This window comes from Atractosteus spatula, chromosome 5, assembly GCF_055471065.1.
Source record: "Atractosteus spatula isolate fAtrSpa1 chromosome 5, fAtrSpa1.hap1, whole genome shotgun sequence".
Classification (NCBI taxonomy): domain Eukaryota; kingdom Metazoa; phylum Chordata; class Actinopteri; order Semionotiformes; family Lepisosteidae; genus Atractosteus; species Atractosteus spatula.
The window spans coordinates 55,548,193-55,560,627 of NC_142710.1; the positions used below are offsets into that span (position 1 = coordinate 55,548,193).

The 12,435-nt window shown below is 41.1% G+C and overlaps 1 protein-coding gene across 5 annotated transcripts in view; it reads left to right on the top strand.

Moving 5' to 3' along the window:
* The window catches only part of tmcc1a (transmembrane and coiled-coil domain family 1a), a 102,940-nt gene that overhangs the window by 42,608 nt on the left and 47,897 nt on the right, over positions 1–12,435 (top strand). The window contains exon 1 of one of the 5 annotated variants that reach the window (XM_088916524.1): positions 2,571–2,614. The exons of the other annotated variants lie outside the window; for them this stretch is intronic. Within the exon in view, the coding sequence (XP_088772650.1) occupies positions 2,576–2,614 (39 nt within the window). The 5' untranslated portion in view covers positions 2,571–2,575. Of the gene's footprint in view, positions 1–2,570; positions 2,615–12,435 lie in introns of those variants that run through there. 5 annotated transcript variants of the gene reach the window in all.

Below are 12,435 nucleotides of genomic sequence, written 5' to 3' on the forward strand. Positions count from 1 at the left end.
CTCCAGGAAGTAGCTTTTGGGTTTTTTAGTCACAGCCTTTTCCTTATAACTTTAACCTACTGTGGGAATGAAAACACTATTTAGTAGGAAGTTTTTTTACATTGTAGTCTCCTGAAATGGCTCACTTTACTTTGCAGCCATGACTATAAGGAGGTATCTAGATTGTGAATTGTCTAATTCAAAAGTAAAAATGACAAAATACTGAGCATTTCACAGATGCTTCTTGTTGTTTTGTGGTATAGTGACAGTGTTAGTCATGCTGTCATTGATTGATCTTTGTCAGCACTATTTTCTTTTCACAGATACTCCAGGATTGTTTAGGCAAAAAAAAAAGTTTTAATTAAAATGACTGTAGGTTTATACATTTGTTTTCCAAAGCTTACTCCATTGTGAAACATGTATAAACTAGACTAGAAGCATACTGAAAATGCACCATTCAAATATTTGCATTAGTTGTTTGCTGGTCACATATTTTGTTGTTTGTTGATTGAGTAATATAGTGTTGCTTGGGAGCACCAAAGTGCTGAGCTCAAGTCATGTGATTTCATTAGAAAATCCAGGTATTCAGGTAATCAATGTTTGGTCTCTTGGTTGAGTTTAAATCGCCAAAATGAACTGATTGAGAATCTGTATAAAAAGCCATTCACAAAGACATGAGTTTTACTGATGCAAAAACAGTGAAAGACATGAGCATGACGCTGTTGAGTAATGAAGATCACAAGGTTGTTATTGGCATGATTGAAGGTGTCCCGTCTGTCAGTGAAGTTGCCTGGAGAACGAGTCGTTCTGCTTCAATGATCACCAGACTAGTCTGGAGAAACCAGTAGACCAGTTCTGTAAGGGACAGGCCACATTCTCCAAGGCAAAGGTTCACCACACTGTTCCAGAGCCACATCTTCCGTATCTATCAGCATAGTCCTTTTAAAGAATGCAGAGACTGCAGTATGAGTGACTTGAGGGAAAAATAATGTGTATCAGCAGAATTAGTGTAACTACTTGCTATTTAATTTAAAATGATGTACGCAGTTGGAGGTTATTCAGGAGTAAAATGTTAAGAGCCTAGAGATGATATCCCCATCTTCTGTCGACAAAAGAACACATGTGAGGCAGTGAGAGTGGACGAGATTGTATGGCAGTCAGCCCAGAGGCTGATGGGGGCTGTGTCTCAGTGCTTCTATAATTGTGTTAATGTTTAGAGAGGTCCTACATTATACCGACTTTGTGATGATTGAATTTTGATAGCATGCCTTGTTTCATAATATAATGATCTCATGATACTCTGAGCTGTGTTTTTAAGGGGTTCCTGTGATTTTGATTCAGTTGTTTAATATATATATAGCTGAATTGAACCATTAAACCTGAGCGTGACATTTCTTTTGTGCGCCTGTATATATCGATTGTGTTGAAAACTCACCTCTTACGGGTAACTATAGAAGTGTATGTGAATTTGTGTTTCACATTAGTCTTTTCTGTCGTTTCTTAAAACTTTGACATTATGCACAGCGGTATGAATCAGTCGAGATTATAGGGCACACATGTCATGTGAAACCAAAAACCTAAATGGTCTTCTTGGCCTATCAGAACACATTAACCCCCATGGCTTTTGCAATCACATTTATAGAATTTGTTTGTCTGGCTTAATCAATAAAGTTCTTTTTAAAAAATCACCATCTGTAGAAGAACATTCCTCTTCCCTGTTTTGTCAATGACCATTCGGAACATCTGTACATCTGCTTTTAGTTTTGTTTGTGATAAAAAGAAGTACTAGTGCATGAGTGGCTAATTAATGAAATAGCTGACAGTCTCCTTTGTTTACAGCAACGTCTGTAAAGCTATCGTTCAACTCGCCTCTCACACACGGATACGAAGACAGTTGTTGCTTCGAATGTGATTCGGAAGTAGCTGACCCAGGCCAGGCTGGGCGAGAAGTGTGTGGTACAAAGCCTTTCAGAGGGGTTTGGTAGCTATTTGGCTGCCAGGCTGAATGCCCCGCCCTTGTGCTCTAAAAGGAGCCCGTGCTGGCGTTTCTGCTTCCTTTCTCTGTAGCGTTCTCTCTCTTGCTCACTCACACCGGGCTGGCTGAGGCTCAGAGAGGGTCAGGTGGCTGCAGCTGTGCAAGCAGACGCTTGGCGAGCTAACAGCACCAGCAGGAGGGAGGGGTAGCGTAGACCCAGCCAGAAGGGACACCCCCCCCCCCACACACACACACACTTCTCTTCTCCTCTCCCATCCCCACTCCCCTTCTGTACTTCAGCAGCCAGACACAGCAGAGCTCCACGCACAGCTGACTCACAGGAAGTGTTAACACAGCCGTGCCCCGGGCTTAGCATTTGCACGTTTTTGTGGTGGGACACAAGACGAGCTGCACCCTCAGCAGGAAGACAGAGTGGCAGAATCCAGGCAGTTTTCTGATTTTTTTTTGTTTTGTTTTTGCCATCATGTAGCGCCTTTTTTTTTTCCTGCTACCTCCCCTGCGCTGCCCTTCGACCCCCCTTCCCACTGCTCCCTTGCCTGTCTTTGCCTGGGGGGGGGTCACCTCGGTGTCTGTGAGGAAGAGCCTATAACATAAGTGACAATGGTCCAGCGGTTCAGCCTGAGAAGACAGTTCTCCAAGGTGAGTCTTTCTCCCGCTATCTGCTGTGTCCTCAGGGGGATCTTTTTTCTCACCCTTCCATTCTCTGCCTCCCTGTCAAGTTTCTTTCTGCTACTGACACAATGGGTTGGATTCTTGTCTGTAGCCTTAGGGAGGTTTCTTTGCTTTATAGGGCAGTATTTTTTGTCAGTTTTTTTGCAAGCCCTGGAGGAGGAGAGTGGAGCCTTCTCTGGTTCCAGTGTGGTTATAATTAAACCATACCTGCCACTCAGCCGTCCTTTCTCCTTGACAGCAGGTTCTTCAGGAAGACACTTCTGTGCGAACAATAGTTCACTGTATCCACGTTCTAGCTAGTGTGGAAGTAGCCACCTGAGTTGCGGGTCCAGTCTCAGTCCCTACCTCTCCAGCTTTCTCTCTTTCACTTCAAAATTAGGTGTGAGGCTTTTGACAATGAGGATTTTTCTGCATGATTTGGAATGTAAATCTGCTTTGTAACTTGAATAAGTGTGGTTAAATTTGGCAAAAGTGGAAGCCAAGCCTTCCTTTTTAAAGTGTTAGGTAGAGCTAGATGTACCTGTCTTTTTTATGCATGTTTCCTGTGAGCTGTTTTTCCATGGCTTATGTGCGCTACAGTTCTCTGTAATAATTTCAATATCCAGGATTGTGATAGAATCAGTAAAAGGGATTTTTAAAATGGTTTAAAATTAGTTTTGGTAGGTGTTTAGAGTATGCTGAAAAGGAAAAGTGTGCGGTGGGATATTATAATTGTTGTGTACTGTCTTTGCAGGAATTTTGCTTTCAGTCTGTTTGCAGTTTCTCATTGACAACTTAAAAATACTCTTTGCTCTCACTTTATGCACTTAACTGTAGTCCATTGAGACATTGGAACAGTTGCTCTAGACATTGTTTAAGAGTTTCGGCATAACCGTGTCTGTTTCCCTCTTTTGCTAGCACGGGTACAGCTCCCCTCCTTCAGGGAGGAGGTTTTAAAGCATCCGACGTGGTGCTTCTCGGTTCCGAAATAGCACCTATCTAGAGGCCATTGAGCACTTCAATATGTAGATCTTGGATGTTGTAAGTATTATATGAGTGGATACAAACATAAGTGTTACAGTCCTTTGATTCAATTAATAATATGTGTGGTGAATGTGTGATATGTGTTTTGTTGGGGGGGTTTTTGTTATCTGGCAATTTCCAATCAACACAGCATTAAAGTATTGAACTGAATTCATATCCGCCTTTGAATTACAAGCCAATTCTTCCATGGCAGAAAAGGGAATAGGTTTGTGTAGGTTTACTTTAGCAAGTGTGCTAAATGTTTTCAGTTGTTTTCATATTTATACGGTACTCTTAGTTTTCTTCAGCATGGTTTCTGTGATATGTCCATACCTCTGTCTCCTTTGTTATGCTTTCAATTTTTATTGTGCTTCTGTATCGTTGGCTTTTACATTAGTATTAATGCACAGTTACTAGCTGTGTTCACATGAGAATATCTGTACTAGATGTTTTACCTGCACTGGATTCAAACTATTGTAGTAGAAAGTGGACATGGTTTCCAGTAATCTCATTTACAGGACTGTATACAGAAAATGTGGCCTTTCTCCTTTAATGTATTTGTTGATGCCCTTTTAGATCACATGCTGTGTGCAGAAACAGAACACATAACAAATAATGCTGTGAAATTTGCAAAGGTAGAAAGGTTCCTATATGTTAAGTTTTTGCTGTGGAATTGAATTCCACATAATAAGTAGGAGTAATAGTATAATATCACACGTTTTTCATTGTTTGAATAAGGAACAACGATTTGACTGTATATGCGTTTGTTTTAAAAGAGGGAACAAGCCTTTGTCTACACTGTATGTGATAGAGAAGACTGGTTTTCGTAATAAAGTGGACATTGTGAACCTAGGGGGTTCCTTAACCCACAAATGATTCAATCATAGTAGTATTCTATAAAGATACTGTAAAACCAACCAGATATTCACTCCAGGCAATGCAGACAGCTAACAAAATCCTGACAATAGATGTCTCTGTTTTAAATCTCCTCTTTGGTTAAGTGGCAAATGGTAATCTTTAACTAATTGGCAAATATCAAATATTACTCAACCCTCCTGTCCCAGCTTGAGAAACTACTGTATATTTATAAAAGAGGGAGTTCTTGTTTTCCATGCATCCTTCCATTTCTAAACCCATTTATCCATTACACATGGAACCAGGAGCCTAGGCAGCCAATTAACACAGTCAAGGGGGATACAGGCGGAGCAGTGGCTCTGTGGCTAAGGATCTGCGCCGGTGGCTGGAAGGTTACTGGTTCAAATCCCGCAGCCGGCAGAGGAATCCTACTCCATGGGCCCCTGAGCAAGGCCCTTAACCCCAACTGCTCCAGGGGCGCCGTACAATGGCTGACCCTGCGCTCTGACCCCAAGCTTCTCTCCCTGTCTGTGTGTCTGTGTCTCATAGAGAGCAAGCTGGGGTATGCGAAAAGACAAATTCCTAATGCAAGAAATTGTATAGGGCTAATAAATGTTATGTTATGTTAGATGGGATTCCAGTCCATCGCAGGGCACACACAGGCATGCACTCACACCAGAGCTGATTTACAGAAGCCGATGAACCTAGCAGTATATCTTCGGATAGCGATAGGAAACCAGATAACCCAGAGGACACCCACACGATCACAGGGAGAGCATACAAACTCCACACAGAAAGGTCCCCAGGTCCAGAACTGAACCCAGGGCCCCAGTGCTGTAAGGCAGCAATGCTAACCATTGTGCCACATGCCGCCTCAAATCATGTTGTATGCATGCTAATAAAAGCAACACCTTTCTAAAGTTATTTTTCTCTTACAAGCATCAAAGTGCTTCAGTGCTCAAGCATATGGTTCTGATCACTAGTCTCTAAGATATTTGGACAGGGTGTTGACACCAAGTGGGATCTCTTTATTTTTAGAATTTCCTAACACTTGTGGGGATTTTACATGGTATTAAAAATAAATAGACAATAGTCACTTCTTTTGCATGTATGTTTTATCCCTGAATTCAGTTAAGTCAATACTATTACTTTTTATATGAAGTGTTATTAAAGTCCTTTGGTTAGTGGCAAGAAAATGTATTAATTTATTCAAAGTCAACTCCATTAATGCTGTTGGGAAAAAAATATGCACAAAGATCCTGGTATTCAATAGATAGTTTGGTTCTGTAAGATCTATGCATAATAATCTTTCGCGTGAATAGCTTGGTTCTAAAAACTCTTGATAACTTACCAAGGGATTGAAACCTGTGTTGTATAAGAATATATCCAGGGGAGGCCAATCCTAGTACTTGAAAACCACAAACCCTACCCTGGCCACCCCTTTAACATAGTGACGATGTTGGTCTGTGCTTTCCCACCCATCTTCAGACCCCCTCAAAAGAATATTTCTATGAGGTCAATGTCTTTCTATTGGTTTGAAAACCGTCACCTTTCAGTGATGCACAGCTTTCATTGAAACCACTTGCACAGTACACTCAAGGTGTTCCCTGCTCAGATTACTCCCTTTGCCTATTTTTCAGCTCGTCTTCAATTTCCAGGATCTCATTTTAATACCTTTTATGGGAGGTTTAAATTCAAACACTCCACCCCCACTGCTTCCCACCCCGAAAAAAAAAAAACCTCTCGGATTTTACAGCGTAAATGAAATGGGTGAAATGTAGGGCCTAACCAGTGTCTGTGACGCTGAAATGAAATGCAGGAATTAACCTGAGCCTTCGCCTTCTGCTGCACAATTCAAATGTGACTGCTCAGAGCTGAGAATTATGGGCGGTTGTCGCCGCTAACACATGCTGCTTTTCCAACTCAGGGGTGCCGTCTCTTTGTTCAAGGCTACTTAATGAAGCAAAAGCCTTTGGCGATCCTTTCAAATCCCACTCCCTTGGTGGTGCTGTAGTCGATGGAGCTTTCCTTGCTTCCTGCATAATCTGCTCAGGAGTTATTATAGGTATTGATTGATTTTCTGCTTGGTGGTGAACCTGCCTTTTGCCTGTCGGTCACTACCCTGTTCTAAACAAAAATAGACTGCGGAACGTCTGCCTATTGGGATATTAATTTGCAGGCTTAAGACACACTAAGCACTTTTTTTTCCCAGTTACATTTTCCAGAATTGCCGGAGCTGAGGGTTAGATAGGGAAGTCAGCCTTGTACTTCTCTCAGACATGCACAGGTCTGAGCATCAGACCTTGTGACGGCTAGATAAATAAAAGATTCCTGTCCTTGGCAGTAGGATAAATGGGTCATCTCCTGAGGGGCATTCATTTTTCAGTTCATCTTGGAATACAGTCCACACAACTTGTGTGTTTATTTCTCCCCTCCCTGTTTTTATTTTAGTAGTGTCCCTTTTTTTTTATGTAAGTGGTCCCTAACTCAGGTCTTTGGGGGCTTCTCAGTAGCCATATCAGTCTGCAACTCACAAGAGGCAGCCCACTAAAGCTAAGCAGGTGTGACCCTGGTCAGTACCTGGATGGGAGACTCCTGGGGAAAACTAAGGTTGCTGCTGGTAGAGGTGTTAGTGGGGCCAGCAGGGGGCACTCACCCTGCGGTCCATGTGGGTCCCAATGCCCCTGTATAGCGACGGGGACACTATACTGTAAACAGGCGCTGTCCTTCTGATGAGACGTAAAACCGAGGTCCTGACTCTCTGTGGTCATTAAAAATCCCAGGGTGTTTCTCGAAAAGAGTAGTGGTGTAACCCCGGCATCCTGGCCAAATTTCCCATTGGCCTTTACCAATGATGTCCTACTAATAATCCCCATCTATGAATTGGCTTCATTACTCTGCTCTCCTCCCCACTGATAGCTGATGTGTGGTGGGTGTTCTGGCGCACTTTGGCTGCCGTCGCATCATCCAGGTGGGGCTGCACATTGGTGGTGGTGGAGGGGAGTCCTCATTACCTGTAAAGCGCTTTCAGTGGAGTGTCCAGAAAAGCGCTATATAAGTGTAAGCAATTATTATTATTCTCATTTCAAATGCATCTGCATGACTATCAAGTATACACAAGTTTATAACCATAAATATCATTTGTAACTAGAAGTGTAAGAAGTGTTTTATTTCGGACTCTATTTCAATTCCATGGGGGCAGTGAATTACCTAACTGAAATAATTGCTTTGATAGGCAAAGCAATGAGACCCAGAAAAATAATTTTAGGATTTCTTGTATTTTTATAGGTCTTTTAATGCCAGAGATTCCAGAAGCATTTCACATATAGTGAGGGACCCACTTCTTTCATCACTGTTGTGCTGCCCCAACCTGGGTGACTCCCAGAAGCACCTGCCAATGTGCCCCTTCTGGCCCAACAGGCAGCAGTGTGGGCACAGGAGTGAGTAATTGATTAAAGGGTAGGATCATATTGTGAAAGACCAGAGTGAAATTTAGCCAGGACACTTCTACTCTTACAAACAGTGGCAAGGGATGTTTAATCACCAAGTAGGCAGGATCTCAGTTAAAGGATGCCACATCCTACGGCAAACTGTTCCTGGTCAACAGAGTGAGGTTTGGAAATTCTGGTCTAGAGAGAAGAGCCCTGCCTACTGGTTAACCAGCAGCAAGCTGGTCCCCCATCCAAGTACTACCCAGCACCAGTCTTGCTTGGCTACTCAGATCTTTTGAGGTCAGGCTAGAAAGTGATTATTCAGGGATAGAATAATTATACCTACTGGACTGCAGTCCAGAAGATACCTACTGGACTGCAGTGCTCGAGGCCTAGAGTTAAGGATCCTGTGTACAGTGGCTTCTTTATAGCTTTGTTTGGAAAATGCTGAAATGCCTGTGTCAATTATTTAACTGTTGACAGCCCCTTGACAGTACAAATCCAATCTTTTTGGCAGTATTTCCTAGGTACGATGCCTTCGTGAAACTATTCAGAAGTGAATTTAAAACTGAGAACGTTATTAGAAGGGTTGTAGGAGTATGGAACAAGCTGCACTGCCACATTGTTGAAGCCATTACCCTGGCTTCTTCCAAGAAACAAGTCAGTTAGCTGCTAACTACCAACTAGGCTAGGTGGGTCTCATTTTAATCTTGTTTTTATGTTCTTATGTCAGGAGAGACTGGCACATCAGGCGCCTCAGCACTCTGGAAGATGAGTGCTTTTCAATCTTATTGTCCAGTGACATTCCTCTTCCCTGTTGGGATAGAACAGTCTTTTTTTTTTTCCATGAGTTCTGAGATACAGGGGAAATGGCGTGTCTGACCCTTGTGTAGCTGCAGCAGTGCGCCACACACATCTTTCTGTCCCAAGGGGTTGTTTCCATCTGCCACTGCTACAGCATGACAATGTGCTTTTAAAGTTTTCCGAAATGCAGAGTCTTGCTGTCACACAGTTGTTAAACCACTTCATTAGTCACACATTCTACTTATCTACTTATTAATATCGGCAGAAGTGGAAAATTGTCTTTTCAAGGGATAAAATTCTCTCCCTCTCATGTAAAATACTTCACCTCAGAAACAGCTATTTCTCAGCATTTTGGTGTGTGTGTCACATTTTCTGATTAGGGATTTTAATTTACAGGTTATACAATTCATGTTTGTTTAAATATAGTCTTTATCAGCGTGCCACAAGAGTCCTTTCTGCATGAATAATTGTTTCAAGGTAATACAGTAACCACATTATTAAAGAGTTAACAGTTTACTTCGAAAGGCTGATACATTATACTGACTAATAGACCCACCTCAGTAGCATCGGTAGAACACTGCTTGTGTTCCATTTCAGGAGTTTTTGTTCAACCTGTAACTCCTGGGCAATTCTCCTATCATTATGAGAAGAGATGCATTTGATCTTGTTTCCTGCTGTGATTCATACTCATCATTTTCTTTTTATCTCTGTGTTATGTTTAGTGCAGGGAATGCTGCTTTTGAGGCTCCTTTGATGCTGACCCATGTTTGTGCTGCAGAAAAATTGAACAGACACTTGTCTGGGGACTTGCAAAAGGCAAGGGCAGTGTGGTTAGAAACAAAAAGGTTTGCTTCAGTTAATAATAATGCAAAAAGATAAATATAGGTGGTACAATAGAAGGAGATGTAATTAGTAAATGAGATTTAGGGAAAATAGTGGCAGAGCATGTTGGTGTGTACGTATGAGGTTATTATTTTAGGTCTTTAAAAACTTTTTTTTAAACTATTCATTTTTTGTAAATCTGATAAAAAGGATCGGCCTTACATTTTCTTTAGTTCCGAGAAGGTACTGTATATGTATAAATATAAAAACTAACTGTGATGTTGGCATCTTTGGAAAGGATCCAAGTACAATAACACTCTGATAAGAGTTTTGGTTATCTGGGGAAGGTGCCATGAACCCTGTTGTTTTTTCCTTGGCTCATTTGTTGACTGAAGATAAAATGGCAGTGACTGCCAGAGAGCACATTATTGCAGGATGATGTGCACTCTGCAGACAGCTTTGCAGATGTTTTGTTTAATTGCATTAGTGTATTAAGTGAAAGGCCTTCTGTTACAAAGGGCAGAAGAGGGGCCAAATGCTGATGAGGCAAGCAAACCACTGAAAAGCCTTATGGGAGTGTGGGACACGCTACCTAGCTATGTTGTCAAAGCTGATACCCTGGCTTCCTTTGTGAAGCAGCTGGATGAGATCCTTGGATCAGTTAGCTAGCAACAACCACAATGAGCTAGATGCTTTTGAAAGGCCTCCTCTTATCTGGAACCTTTGTTATGGTCCCAACACACCACAGCCTTCAAGAAGGGGCTGAGAGATTTGCTTTATCAACAAGATTTTGTTAACGTACCATCTCAGGACTGTAGCTCAAGCAGGCTGCTGCTTTGTATGTTTGGTGTTCAGCACAAGGAGATTAAGCAGTTAACAGTAGTTAACAAAAAAGTTGTTTTGTTTTTACACAAAACAAATGTCAGGAACTAAGAGCTCTGTATGAACATAAACAAACAGAAGCAGTCCCATGGAATTTCTGGTTCCACTGCTACCACCCGTGTCTGTAAAGAAACAAATTAACTATTGTGAAGGTCTTTACTGTTCCAAGGTTGTCCAGATGATAAAATTGTCAGATTAAAATTTAACATATGAATGGAAACATTAGTGGCGTTTAGCCTCTCAAGTAGGATTTTGGAAATTATAGCAGAAAACTAACGTTTCTTCCAAACCACCATCTAAAACCACCAAGGAAATACAGCTGAAGGCTGCAACATTTTGTGTAATGGAAAACGCAAATCCCTGAATAAATGCCAGCCACACATTAAAAGCCGCTCAGTGCAAAGTTTGACTATCAGCTACTTTACATACATTTATGGATTGAAACTTAACTAGTCCAAAGTGCTACATGACCTTTGCCTCTTTTTTTTTTGCCATTACTGTATCTTAAATTCTATACTGGTCATTAGATTTGCTCATTTCAGTTACTGCAAAATTCAGTATAAAGCTATCCATCTGCCAAAATGTTATCAGAATGTTTTTATGTCCTCATTATCATCTTTGTGCTGGCCGTAAGACAATGTATACAATATTTTTGTGACTCTTTAGAAGAAGATTTCTTCTGTGGGCCTGTGATGTATCAATCTTTAATCAGTGTAACATTAATCTTTACCATTAATGTTCTTTGTATTACAAAAGACAGGAAGCCTACTTAAAGAATGGCATGCTCTTCTTCAGTGGGTTATAAGCTTTCCGTTCAATTAATTGCAATTACTTTAAGTATTCCCAAGCATTCAATTCCTTTATTGTGCATATATTTATTTTCAGAGAAAGATGTTTACCAGATGCAAGTTTGGAAACATGCTTCTATCTCTGTGTGTATACCATGTACAGTACCATAAGTTACAAAAACATGCCATGCATATTATTTTTTGGACAACATTATATGCTTTGTAATGTTCTGTTTTCCCAATTTAGTGTTTTAATAATGAACGTTTCTCCTGGGTTATTTACTCAAAGCATGGTACACTCCTTCTGTTTCTCAAGGGCATCCTAAGGTTGAAGAAAGTGCCCATTATGGTTTCTATGTATCTTTTCGACTTTATCTTAGGGTACAGCTTGTAATTTGCTGAGCCTCTGTGGTCTGGTTTCCAGACTTTACTGTAAACCTGAGTAGATTTAATGTGACAGACTCCTTAAAATATGAATTCATTCTTTTTAAACAAGTGCTTCCCAAAGACAGTATCTTGTGTGTGCTGTTCCAGTTGCGTTGGAGGGTTATTAAACAAGCTCTTGTTTAGTTTTTTTTTTCCGCATGACAGCTGAAAAACTATTTTGCTGAAACTGTAAATATTTCTCTTCCCTCGCTGGCAGAAAATAACACCAGCAGGGCAAAGATAAGTAGCCTTTGGAACAATTAAGGTCCTGTGTGGTAAATGTGGGCAGCTACAGGACTAGAGTCTGGCGGTTCTGCCCAGAGGGAGAAAATTGTACTGTCTAGAGTTATCGTGGAAAGAAGCATGTTCCAGTAGGGAACCAGCTGTACCTTATGTGACTTTATCAGCTTTCTGCTATGAATGCAAAATTTAGACTTGCTATTAATTGTACTTTGTACTTCCTTCAATGTGTTGCACAAATTGCCCAATCAGCAATTGTAATCACTGTGGCTGCAGTTTTATTTTAATTCAAGAAGACGTGTTTGGTGTTTATTTTGGACCTTTGCTGTGTGTGGACTTTGTATTTATCTCTTTATTGGTGTATGCATCGGTTATCTTCAAAATGGTGAAAGAAAGGAAATGGCCCTTGATTAATGAAATGTAGACTGATTTGCATGGTTATTTCCTTGCAGTATGGTGCCAAAGCTAACCACAGCAGGAGAAAGAGCTTTTTAGTCTGTCTGTGCTGTTCGTGCTCTGAAACAGGTGGCCTTTTTTT